Source organism: Myxine glutinosa, chromosome 4 (genome assembly GCF_964187855.1).
Source record: "Myxine glutinosa chromosome 4, kmMyxGlut1.1, whole genome shotgun sequence".
Lineage (NCBI taxonomy): Eukaryota > Metazoa > Chordata > Myxini > Myxiniformes > Myxinidae > Myxine > Myxine glutinosa.
In genome coordinates this window covers 101,659,560-101,672,885 of record NC_136264.1, presented here as the reverse complement: position 1 = coordinate 101,672,885, position 13,326 = coordinate 101,659,560, and the positions used below count along the sequence as shown (strand labels likewise).

The 13,326-nt window shown below is 44.6% G+C and overlaps 1 protein-coding gene across 16 annotated transcripts in view; it reads right to left on the bottom strand.

The window, feature by feature from the left end:
* The window catches only part of LOC137425051 (uncharacterized), a 100,755-nt gene that overhangs the window by 22,018 nt on the left and 65,411 nt on the right, over nucleotides 1-13,326 (bottom strand). For 14 of the 16 annotated variants that reach the window (XM_078776226.1, XM_068113049.2, XM_078776234.1 and 11 more), the window contains one exon: nucleotides 2,332-2,448. The exons of the other annotated variants lie outside the window; for them this stretch is intronic. In XM_078776226.1, coding sequence (XP_078632352.1) covers nucleotides 2,332-2,448 — 117 coding nt within the window. The remainder of the gene's footprint in view (nucleotides 1-2,331; nucleotides 2,449-13,326) is intronic. 16 annotated transcript variants of the gene reach the window in all.

The window sequence follows — 13,326 nt, the reverse complement described above, 5'->3', positions numbered from 1 at the left end:
GTCGGCCCTCCCGCTTTTCTACTCTTCATTGCTTTTATCACTTCCTCAACTTCCTTCTCAGTTATCTTCTCTGCCGGTCCTAAAACTGCGTTACTCTCTATGTTGCCATCCCATTCATTCTCTGTATTCAACAGCATTTCCATATATCTTTTCCATCTTTCAAATCGTTTCATGATATTTCCCTTGCTGATCCAACAAACTTTGCAGTAGTAGGTCAGATCTCCGTGCTCTGATTTGAGTTCCTACAGAAATTCTTGAAATTGTTGATGATCAAGTTCTTGAGCTTTGATAAAATTGATGCATGAAACTGAGGACATTAACTCTCGACGAACTGAGACTCTCTGAGAACTGAGACTTGACCAAGTGTACAAATGTTTTTTTTTTTAAACTCTCATTTTTCCTGGTTTTGAACGCAAATTTTGCTGATGTATGATACAGCGGAAGGTAATTAGTTGAGATGTATCAATGTTCATGGATGTCATTTCGTTTTAGTCGAATGATTAAATCTGACTTACTGCCCACCATAGCAGGTGCGTCCTCAGTTGAAATACCACATAGTTTTTCAAAATTCAATGAAAACTTGTCTGTCGCATGTTTCAGCATTATAAATATGCCATATCCAGTTGTGATGTTCTTCATACCTCGCAGCACCAACATTTCTTGAGCAATGTTAAACTCTGCTTCAGCTTCAGGTAAAAATAATATTGCAAATTGAGTAGTATCAGCTATATCAGTACTTTAGCCAAGAACCAGTGAAAACGTCTCAAACTTTCTAAATCAGAACACACACAGTTTCTACTTCAGTAGAGGCAGAACACACAGTGTTCTGCCTCTACATTTTTTTTTTTTCAAAGAAAATGTGTTTGTTGTGCAAAAATAATTTTTAGTGCTTCAATTTAATGAATTCTTGATCTTTAAATTTACATAGCTTGCATGCTATGAGGAGTAATGTGTCTTCAGGTTGTATTCTTCAAGAACAGGCACAGATGCTGAACATACCAGGAAAACAGCTGCATCTTTCACAAGTATAAAGAAGTACTTACTTACTTACTTGTCCACCTTTCTTGAAACACACGGCACTCCCAGTCAACTTTCCGCTTCTTAACACTCGCCATTTTATCAACCGCAGCCAATGATAAAAAATATTCACTTTTGTCATCGCTTTTATCTCAAACCACTAAGAATGCCTTTTTTTGTTCCTCGACCGTTTTTAAAAGGCAATGGTAAAACAAAATAATTAGTATTCTCAATCTTCAATCTCCAATTACAAGGTTGTACACCGGCAACAATGTACTAAGATACAGAGCACATGTGTGGTTGCCTTCCTGTCTTCTTGTTCACTCTCTGACAAGATTGATGCAATCGCTTGTAGCGATGAATATGGTTACGTGCAACTTATGAGGATTAAAGAAGCTATAACATTTCTTGGGAAATTAATTTTGTCGGACTTACTGTTTCAACAATTATTTTTCCCTTTTTTCCTCCTTGCGCCATTAGGTACACAGATCTGCCGAGGTAGTTTCATCAACTGCGTTGCTGAGGGGTTACAACCTGGATGCATCACCATTCTGACACAGGATACTCGACTAAAAGTGCAGGAATTTGTAATTTGATCATGATGCCGGTGATATCTCACCTTCCCTTCGTGAAGGACACTGTGGGGTTTTTAACGTCCACCATCTAATGCTAGCAAATGGGACACCCAGTTTAATGTCCATCCAAGGAAGAAAACCACCAGCGTGGCAGTTTATAGCTGGGTCGACATTCAAACCCAGGCTAGACAGCTCATAGTCAAGTCCGCATACCTCCAAATTATCCTGCCAGCCCTTCCGACGTAATAGCTACTTAAAATGCTGAACTAAATATCACCATGCAGGCCTGATCAAAATGTGGCTTGTTCAGCCTACAGGCCGAAGGTTCCCCATGCCTAGTGTATAGGATTAGGTGCAATCATATAATCAGATGATTTGGCCTGTCTGGTATTCGTGTCTGAGAAAACAACTTCTGCAGATTACAAATTGCAGTTTATAGGAACCTTGCCTTCGCACACTAATAGGTTTACATTGATGGAAACAAGTGCTAAATATCTAAAGTATAAATATATTTAAATACCCAACACACATGCATCAGGAATCAGGAATCCTTGGCATTACATGCTTCAAGGACTTTGCAACCCCCAACATGTGTGCAAAGTTTGAATGCCGTGTTGGATGGGAAGCAGGCAAGAGGCATGCAGAGGGGGCAAAGGGCAAGAATGCTTTTGAAGGATGGGACCGCAGGCTGGAGAGCCAGAACAAGGAAGGTCGCGAGGGAAGCAGAGATGGGCCTAACCTGTCGGGGACGAGAAGCGAAAGAGTCATCATTCTCCATATCTGCAAGCATGCTCGTGAGGCTGTCAATCTCAGCATCAATATTGCTCCGGTGATATCCAGCTTTCCGCAGTCCACCCTTGGGTCAGGAATTTATGTTTTGAAAAGAAGGATGCAATCAATACCCTTTGACAACATGCTTGGGTGTAGTCCATTTCAAAGCACAAACACATTCCCATTCAAAGCAATAGACTCGATACTGATATTGCTTCAAGGGTAATGCTAATAGGATGCTGTGATAATGCATTTTTACCTAGTCATGCTGCAGTGAGTCACCTGGAAAGGGTGAAGAATAAAAACTAGGCCTCTGCACATGAAAATGGTGTCATGCACCATAAAACAGAAGACTTTTCATGCAGGGTAGGTAATTGATACTTCAAATGTCTTTACAATTGCATTGTAAGGTTTGCAATCAGAAACACAAGGATTTCACTTCGGACAAAGTTTTGTTCCACTTTTGTCCATTATTTTTTTCCTCCAAAGGATTGAGCAAGGTGACAGAGGGTATGAACTGATACTAGGGCAGCAAGGTAACAATATTGGACAATGAGAAAGGGAATGAACGACAAGGAAGAGGAGAGAATTGAAGGAAGGGACCAGTAACCTCAAGTAAGAGGGTCAGGTAATGAAGGGTGCAACTTTAAACCTTCAATGAGGCTAAGGAGTAAGTCACATTTGCTCTACGGCTAGGATACGGCGGCCGTACCCCCCATAAATTGACAGAAACGTGCGGCGGCCGCAGAGTTTCTGAGGTGGCCTCAGGGTGGCCCTAGGGCGTATGGCTATATTTTACAGGCCGTAGGGGTCGCCGTGGAATGATAGCGCGGAGTTATAACTTTTTTCATTTCTAGGGTGGCCGTAGCAATTCGACAAGCCGTAGCCATGACAACTGTAAGTGCTGTTGTACATATGAAAAAGAACTGGTATATATACCCACTCGTTACCGTCTGTCTGGCCGCACGTTCGCCCTAGGGCTCCCCTGCGGTCACCTTGCGGGCACCTTGAGGCTACCTTGCGTCTGCCTTGAAAATTCTATGGCCGCCGCAGGGACGCCCTAAGGTCACCGTGCGACATCAAATCAAAGATCGTACGGCACCCCCACGTTTTCGGTCTCCACAATTTATACATACCCCGTGCGGCTACCCGAAAAATAAAAACATATGTGACTGCTACATTGTGTGACCGTGGAAATACTGCGGCCGCCCTAGAATTGCTAGTGGCCGTAGATTTTTTAGACCCTACGGCCACCGAGCCAAATGTGACTGAAGCATAACTTGTAGCATTTTCTCTGTAATTGCAAGCATCTTGTGAGGTTAAGAGCCAAAGGTGGAAAGCATAGAGCTCTTTAGCTTGTTTATGAATGGAAGGTAGCTTCTTTACTCCCAAGCATTTATAACGGAATGTCGGAGTTTGCTGGCGAAATGCTCCAAATTCTTTTCTGGGCAGAAATTCAATTCCAAAATGGTTAAATACTTCACCCGCATTGCCCTCAACAGCACTAATTAGCCAAACTGCAAGAACAGCAACAATGAAATTTAACTTCAATATTAATCCCTGTGGACTTGGGATAGTTTTTGATTTTGTTCAAATCTCAAGATTACAAGTTATTGGTGCAAATATGATGCAGCAAAGTGTTAAGTGTTTTCCAAAACAGTTCTAACAACTAATTGTTCTTTTTTTATTTATCTCTAACTTGTGCCAAACATAATCCCATAATGAAATGCCCAAAGGGGGAACTAATCATCTGTTGGCTTGGCTGATAACTAAGATAAACTGTGAAAACTCTCAAAATTCACTGTACACTTTAGACATGAGACAACTTGTTAGACCCTTGACTATTTAGAGACTTAGACCTTTTAAAATGATTGAGAGATTGGACTCTTTTGACCCTGTAGACCCCACCTAATATTGGAACGTACCCTTTAGACCTTAAGACCATCTAGGACCTTTTACGTGCACACCATGCAAACATCTATAGCCCAGTTATTGCAAAACACAGACTATACTTTTTTTTCAGCAAGTGATGCGCAAACCGGATCTACCCAGGGGGTCAGTACTCTGATAGTAATGTACTGTATATCAAACTGAAAAACACTGGTGGACAGTGTACCCTCGTTGAGATGAAGTATTGGTCAACCCCTGTGAGTATGTCTATTAATTACTTATTATTGGACCTTGACTACATCTATCAATTACGGACAATTGGAACGTACCTTTTAGACATGTAGACCTTAGAGCCCTCACACATTTTAGACCACTTAAGACCATTTTAAAGCTTTTCAGAGACCCTTTAAACCTTTTCAACCTTAAGACCCAGAGGACCCTTTAGACCGTTTATAACCGCAAGACCCTAATCACCCTCTAGACCCCATTATAACCCGTAGTCCCCATTACACCTTCTGTCTGAGGGCCTTCTGCAAAAACACTTTAGGTGTAGGGTCACCAGTCATAATCGAAAGACCCCACTCCTTCCTCCCCCCCTCCCCCCCCATTGGTAAACCACCTCAGTACCAATTGCCAAGAGGGTGAAAAATATAATTAATTAATTAAATGTATCTTTTTTAAGGTTCTGCTCGTCTACGTTAGTGGCATAGGGAAAAGCCCCATGTGCCAAAGAGACACATCCCATGTAGCATAGTGAAAAGCACCCACGTGGAAAAGTTGAACGTCCCACGTGGCATAGGGAAAAGCCCCCACATGGCAAAGCCGAACGTCCCATGTGGCACAGGGAAAAGCCCCATGTGGCAGAGAGGCACGTCCCATGTGGCATAGGGAAAAGCCCCATGTGGCAGAGAGGCACGTCCCATGTGGAATAGGGAAAAGCCCCCACATGGCAAAGCCGAACGTCCCATGTGGCACAGGGAAAAGCCCCATTTGACAAAGAGGCACGTCCCACATGGCAAACGGAAAAGCCCCACGTGGCAAAGAGGCACGTTCCACGTGGCAAAGAGGCACGTCCGACGTGGCAAAGAGGCACGCCCCACGTGGCAAAGAGGCACGTCCCACGTAGCATAGGGAAAATCACACATGGCAAAGCTGAACATTCCACGTGGCATAGGGAAAAGCCCCATGTGGAAAAGAGGCACGTCCCATGTGGAATAGGGAAAAGCCCCACGTGGCAAAGAGGAACGTCCCACGTGGCATAGGGAAAAGCCCCACGTGGCAAAGCTGCAAGTCCCACGTGGCATAGGGAAAAGCCCCACGTGGCAAAGCTGAACGTCCCATGTGGCATAGGGAAATGCCCCACGTGGCAAAGCTGAACGTCCCATGTGGCATAGGGAAAAGCCCCACGTGGCAAAGCTGAACGTCCCATGTGCCATAGGGAAATGCCCCACGTGGCAAAGCTGAACGTCCCATGTGGCATAGGGAAATGCCCCACGTGGCAAAGAGGCACGTCCCACGTGGCATAGGAAAAAGCCCCACGTGGCAAAGCTGCACGTCCCATGTGGCATAGGGGAAAACCCCATTAGGCAAAGAGGCATGTCCCACATGGCATAAGGAAAAGCCAAACGCAGCAGAGACAAAATGGTGTCCGTGACAAGAATTTAACCCCCATCATTATACTAAAATACGCCATTTGGTGTCTGTCTGATGATTTTTTGACTGCGATACATTCAGTCGTTACTTATCCAATCTCAACCAAACTTGACAGGATGACTAAGGGTTACGCAATGAAGGTTGTAGCGCATTCATTTGCCCCCCTCCCCAAGGGGTTTTTCTCCCCCGAGCGGGTTTTCCCCGTCATCGCCGTCAATGGGGTTGCGTGTTGAGGTGTACAGTGCATTCAGCAAGTATTCAGATCCCTTCACTTTTTCACATTGTTATGTTGCAGCCTTATGCTGAAATCGTTTAAATTCATTTTTCCCCTCATCAATCTACACTCAATACCCCATAATGACAAAGAGAAAACAGGATTTTAGAAAGTTTTGCAAATTTATTAAAAAGAAAAAACTGAAATATCACATTGACATAAGTATTCATACCCTTTGCTATGACACTTGAAATTTAGCTCAGGTGCCTCCCATTTCTCTTGATCATCTTTGAGACGTTTCTACACCTTGGTTGGAGTCCACCTGTGGTAAATTCAATTGATTAGATATGATTTGGAAAGGCACACACCTGTCTATATAAGGTCTCACAGATGACAATGCACATCAGAGCAAAAACCAAGCCATGAGGTCGAAGGAACTGCCTGAAGAGCTCAGAGACAGGATTGTGTCGAGGCACAGATCTGGGGAAGCCGACAAAAAATCTCTGCTGTATTGAAGGTTCCCAAGAGCACAGTGGCCTCCATAATTCTTAAATGGAAGAAGTTTGGAACAACCAGGACTCTTCCTAGAGCTGGCCCCCCCAAACTGAGCAATCGGGGGAGAAGGGCCTTGGTAAGAGAGGTGACCAAGAACCCGATGGTCACTCTGGATGAGCTCCAGAGATCCTGTGTGGAGATGGGAGAAACTTTCAGAAGGACGACCATCACTGCAACACTCCACCGATCTGGGCTTTATGGCAGTGGCCAGACAGAAGCCAAACAGTTCAATCTTGGTTTCATCAGACCACAGAATCTTGTTTCTCACAGTCTGAGAGTCATTTAGGTGCTTTTTTGCAAACTCCAAGCAGGCTTTCATGTGTCTTTCACTGAGGAGAGACTTCCGTTTCGCTGAGGAGAAACAGAAAATACTGTTTTGGATGTCATGCAACAAATCTCCACATCTATACAGAATTTCAGCAAGTGGTATCACAATCTATGGAATTTCTGTCATGTGGAATTGTCAATGGGATCGAGTGTGGTACTCAAGGGACACCACAACGGAAGGATGGAGCCAAAGCTACCAATATACAAAATGTTGTTTTATATCAGATACCCGTCATCACTTCGTAGGCAGCCTGTGGCTGCCAGCTGCATCATTACTGGGAGCACAGCTGGGCTGCTGATGCAGTGCCCCGTTTCCAGTAAGCTGGTACTCATTTTGCAGAACTCAGAAGGATGACAAAGCTGAGTCAACCCACGTGGTGTTATTCAACAGCATGACAGGGGCTCAAATTAAAGACTCAAAGATCTTAAGCCAGCTACCTTAACCATTAAGCTATCAGATACTGTAAAATAATAAAATGTGCACCAATTGTTTTCCCCCATTGCTTGTGATGTGCAGTATGACACTGCTGTGCCAAAATACGAATCAATTGCACATTTTCCTTTTGGCAACACAATATCTTCTTACCAAAGTATATAAGGCCTGCGCAGCATGAGAGAAGACTTCTGCAGTACATTGTGGAATTGGTTCGTCAATAGTCTCCATAGGATGAAACATTTAAAAACTAGAACAATGCGACTGTCGCCAATATGCGTCAGCATAGTCCCACAACGGGTAGATGCCATCACTCTGTCTATGTATGGGTAGTGGATCACGTTTGTGAAGTTTCGTGTTGATTGGATAAGGTTCGTTTTCTATCCAAGATGGCTGCCAAACCACGTGACCTATGACATTTTCAAACTATATGCAACAGTGCTGTTAGATGATATTTATAAAATTTCACATTGATAGGGTGAGCGGTTTCAGAGATATAATTATTTAATATTTTCCTTCAATACAAAATGCTGCCAAACCATGTGACCTATGATGTCATAAATTTAATATTTCAATACAAATGGGTCACAGATCATGTGCATGCAATTTCAGATTTTTAGGATAAGGAATTCGATGAAAACATTTTTGGCTGGTACACTACTTCACCTATGATGTCATCATTATCATGCTTTTGTTCCCAATTGGGAGTACTTGACAATGTGCCAAGTTTCAAATTTTTCCATTCAGCGGTTTCCGAGAAATATTTTTTTAATTACTTGCTTTTAATCCAAGATGGCTGCCATACCACGTGACCTATGACGTCACCATTATTATAAAAGCATTCTGCATGGGTGTCACTCCTACCCTGAAAGTTTTGTCTCAATCGGACATATGGTTGCTGAGAAAAACGAGGTTTAGCCCGGATGGACGGAACGGACAACCCGAAAACATAATGCCTCCGGCGACTGTCGGCGGAGGCATAATTAATTCATTTACTCAATGTCCCCACTAGTGTTTTCTTCTGTTATAACACCATTAATTGTTATAATACAGTTTAGTTTGGGTGAGAAGAAACAAAGCTTGTTATTGAGCAATCTTAATTTCACATTGATCAGAATCTTCAAAAACGTTTGTGATCACAACAACTCAAACCAAACTATGCTCGAACAGCGAATATGAAGTGTCGAACAAATCCATCAAACTAACCAGTTAAATCAAATTACGACACATTGGCAGGTATTCGTCGAATTTAACATCAGGTGTTCCTCTTTACACATCCATAAAGCTAAAAGCCCACTTTTCATATTGCAGAATACAGCTCTATTAGGACTAACTATTAGCTCAAAACAAAAAGGCTAAAGTTTCAGGAGAAGAACGCCATATAATTGTGTTTCTGCATAAAGAAAGAAAAAAACGTTGAGCGAAATAGCTCGCATCACTCCATTTCAAGGGAGCCTGGTGTTGGCTTAGCGGTTAGGTTGCCGGCTTGGGATCCTAGGATCCTGGGTTTGAATCCCGGTTGATCAATGAATTAACGCCAGGGGGGTTGACTCAGCCTGCCATCCTTCCGAGGTCGTCAAATTGAGTACCAGCTCACTGGTAATTCCCTGTGTGCCTCAAGAGGTGACCAATAGGGTTGGCGGCAGGAATGGACCAGCTCACTGGTAATTCCCTGTGTGTCTCAAGAGGCGACCAATAGGGTTGGTGGCAGGAATGGCATCCGGCCATAAAACATTGCCTCAAAAAGGGGACCATGGTGCCCAAAAGGCCAACCCTTGCTCTGCAGGGGAAAAATGGCCTCTAAAGGTGGTTTTTTTACTCCATTTTCAAGGTGTGGTATCGGAACCACAATCAACGAGTACAGTGAATAAACATCATGTCCAATGGATGAACCCAGTACTGGAAGATCCAATAATCTGTCTACCATGTATGATCAATATTTAAATATAATATCCTTAAGGGATAGAAAGAAGACAAACGTTGCTTGACAACAGAACTGGCAGAAGGTTCAGGTGTCGTCCATCAAAAAACAAGGTCACTTTTGAACTCAGGATTTAAATGTTGTGTTGCAGTAAGAAAACCCCTGTTAAGAAAGGGGAACAAGACCAAAAGGCTAAAATATGCACAACACAGAAAGTGGACAATGGAACAATGGTCAAAGGTGCTTTGGAGAAACAAACCAAGTTTGTTATTTGGATCTAGCTGTCAATTAACTAGGAAGGTTCAACTTTCCCTTTAAATTTCCTTCATATTTTTTTTATCTGTCATCAATCCTTCTACCCTCATCCATGCATACACACTCACCCAAATCCTCCAATGCATCTCTGTCTCTAACCTGGTCATTGTCCACCCCCCCCCCCCCATTCTCAAACCTATTTACCTGTCTGATGTCCTTCTCCACTAACCTAATATTCATTTCTTTTCTCTGCCACCCGACCCACGTTATGTCCATCTTCCTCTTACTCAACCTTAGTCGATGCTTCCTGAATGCCTCCTTCCACTCCCCCAGTACCACATGCATCTCCCGCTTACTCTCCACAACAGCCAGATCATCCGCATACATCATCCTCCCCAGAATACCTTTCATATTTATCTTCCTGCTCATAATGGGCATGAGTGGGCATGAGTGATTACACAGGAGTGGGCTGAGAGCGCTTCCCTGCCTCAAAACCGATATTCACACTGAACTCCTCCGACATTCCAGGACAAACCAAAACTATTTCCTTCGTTCCCTTGTACATCTTTTCCACCAACCTAACCTCTGCTTCCTGCACTCCCATTAATCTCAATGTCGCCACCACCATCTCTCTTGAGACAGTCATAGGTCCTCTCCAGGTCCACCAATATCATTTTTCTGATTTCATTTCATTCATTCAGGCTGAAAAATATATAATTAGGAAACCAGATGAATTTAACTAAACAAGGTCACAGTTTCTATCATCTCAGAAAGGCTATTATGAAAGCCATCTCAGAAAGGGGCAAGAGTGCAACTGGGGCAAGGTGACCTTCCTTAAAGTGCAACTGGGGCAAGAGCAAAGCTTTATGGGATGCCATGGTTAATGATAAATCTATCTGCAATGGTGCTAGTGCCGCCAGTACGTCTCCCAGTAAAGTTAAAGTGGACGGAAGGATTTATATATCGAGAGGTATTCCAAGGATCTCCACATTATGCCCTGAAAAAGGGGATGGCGTAGAGGAGAGTGTTAATCTATATATATAAAACACAGTTTGTGTGTGTGTGTGTGCGTGTGTGCGTGTGTGTGTGTGTGTGTGTGTGTGTGTGTGTGTGTGTGTGTGTGTGTGTGTGTAATGTTACCGATAGACTCCGAAACGGAGAGGCTCACGTGCTTGATATTTGGCACAGACATGGCCATTGAGCCTGGGACGAACATGGCCGAAACAATATTTGACGAGATCCATATTTTTTATTCATATTTACCTCAGCGCATTTCAGCGAAGTACCCGCTAATCTCACTATCTCAGCCAGTGCGAGCAGCTCGCTGATTCGCTCAGAGCGATCACGTGATGTTCCATCGCCGCCGCTAGACTGATTCGCTCAGAGCGATCACGTGATGTGACCATTGCCATTCACTCCACATAGGTGGAGATGCAGTTACCGGGCGCCATCTTGGTTGGCATTCGATGCTGGGCGATGGTGATTTCCGTCACACGTTTGCACGTAATTCAGAGCGAAAAGCGATCGTGTTTTGTGTCGATTTTTGTCGATTTTGTGCGATATGAATTAAATGTCTTTGATAAGGACCGGTAATTCCGCCAGGGGCGCTGCGCACACTACTTACGTCACGCTGTGCATGGCACTCTGTGACCGCCGTTGCGGTGCAATGCTTTGCGGGCAAATCGTTTTTATGCCATGGTATGTCATATTTTGGACTTAACCACTCTTCATGACTGATCATGTGACATCTACACAATCATGGCTACCACCGCGACGGATCCTGGTTTCACGTGAGTAATTTTTCCATATTTGCTCGATTTTTGAAACCGATGCATGCAAATATCGTGTCTATACCACACCTAAAATATTTTTTAGAAAAGGATAAGCACATCTCCCCTTTGAAAGTGCCCCCTGAAAGTGTGTCCAGGTGGAATTTCTAAGTCGTAGGTCTTAGCAACTTCTCAGCAATCTTTTACCGCATGGATTTATCTCGAGTATTTACTAAACTGTGCTAAGTTGAAGTTGCGTACATATTTCAGCAGTTTTCAATGTAAATCGGTGTAATGTAACCTCCCCCCTCCCCCTCCCCTACCAACCCCTCTCCCCCTCCCATCCCTCACCCTCCCCCACCACCCCTCACCCTCCCCCACCACCCCTCTCCCTCCCCCACCACCCCTCTCCCCCCCCTCCCCCTCCCCTCTCCCCCCTCCCCATCCCCCCCTTACCCCTCCCCTCTCCCCCTCCCCATCCCCCCCTTACCCCTCCCCCTGCCCCCTTCCCCTCCCCCCTACCCCTCCCCTCTCCCCCTCCCCATCCCCCCCCCTCTTCTCCCCTCTCCCCCTGTTCTCCCCTCTCCCCCTCCCCCTCTTCTCCCCTCCCCCCTCTTCTCCCCTCCCCCCCTCTTCTCCCCTCCCCCCCGTTCCCCTCCCCTCCCCCGCCCGGCAATGCCGGGTACTTCTGCTAGTAAATAAAAAAAATATAAAGTCAGTGGAAAAGAGCCCAGCACCACCAAGTCTTCTAGTCATTAACAATTTGGTTGCTTCCTCTTTGTGGCATAGGTGCAGTGCAGGGACTGCTGGTGGATCTTTTGGGGGGGGGGGGGGGGGGGTCATCACTGGTTATTTCCAAGTGTATTTTGCCTCCTTTGGCTGAAGGTAACCAGGGTCCCATCAATATTAAAAGCCATATAATGACATTTCGGCTGTGCTTTATTCAACAATCTACCATATAAAACATAATGTGCGTATGTGTGTGTGTGTGTGTGTGTGTGTGTGTGTGTGTGTGTGTGTGTGTGTGTCTGTGTCTCTCTGTGTTTGTGTCTGTGTGTCTGTGTGTCTGTGCGTCTGTGTCTGTGTGTCTGTGTGTCTGTGCGTCTGTGTCTGTCCCCCTTCATAAGGATAGGATTTAAATTTTGAAGGCTTTGAGTAGTGCTTTCGGAGGGATTTGAGTGGGGGGTGGGGAAGGGGGGTTTAAAGGGGTAATCTTTGAACATGACTGTGTGTCAACCGGTTAAAAGACCTAGAAGACTCTGAGGACCCAAAAGACCCCAAGGACCCAAAATACCCTGTAGACTGTTAAAGACACAAAAGACCATGAAGACCCCAATGACTCAGAAGACCCCCAAGAACTCTGAAGATCCAAAATACCATGAAGACCAAAAAGACCCTGAAGACCCACTGGCCCCAAACACCCAGAAGACCCAAAACACCCTGAAGACTGTTAAAGACCATGAAGACCCCAAAGACCCAAAATACCCTGAGGACCCCAAAGACTGAAAACACCCTAAAGGCACAATGGACCCCAAATACCCAAAATATCCCAAAGACCAAAAAGACCCTGAAGACCCAATGGACCCCAAACACCCAAAATACCCGGAAGACTCAAAATACCCTGAGGATCCAAAAGACCGAAACAATCTCGAGGACCCAAATAACTGAGAGGACCCAAAATACCCCAAGGACCCCGAAGACCCAAAATACCACAAAGACATAAAATACCCTGAAGACCCAATGGGCCCCAAACACCCAAAATACCTTGAAGACCATGAAGACACTGAAGACTGTTAAAGACCCAAAATACTACAAAGACCTAAAAACCCCAAAAGACCACAAGATCCTTAAAGACCCTGAAAACCAATAAACACCCCAAAGGCCCAAAATACCCCAAAGACCCTTAAATACCCCGAAGACACAAAAATACCCTGAAGACTGTTAAA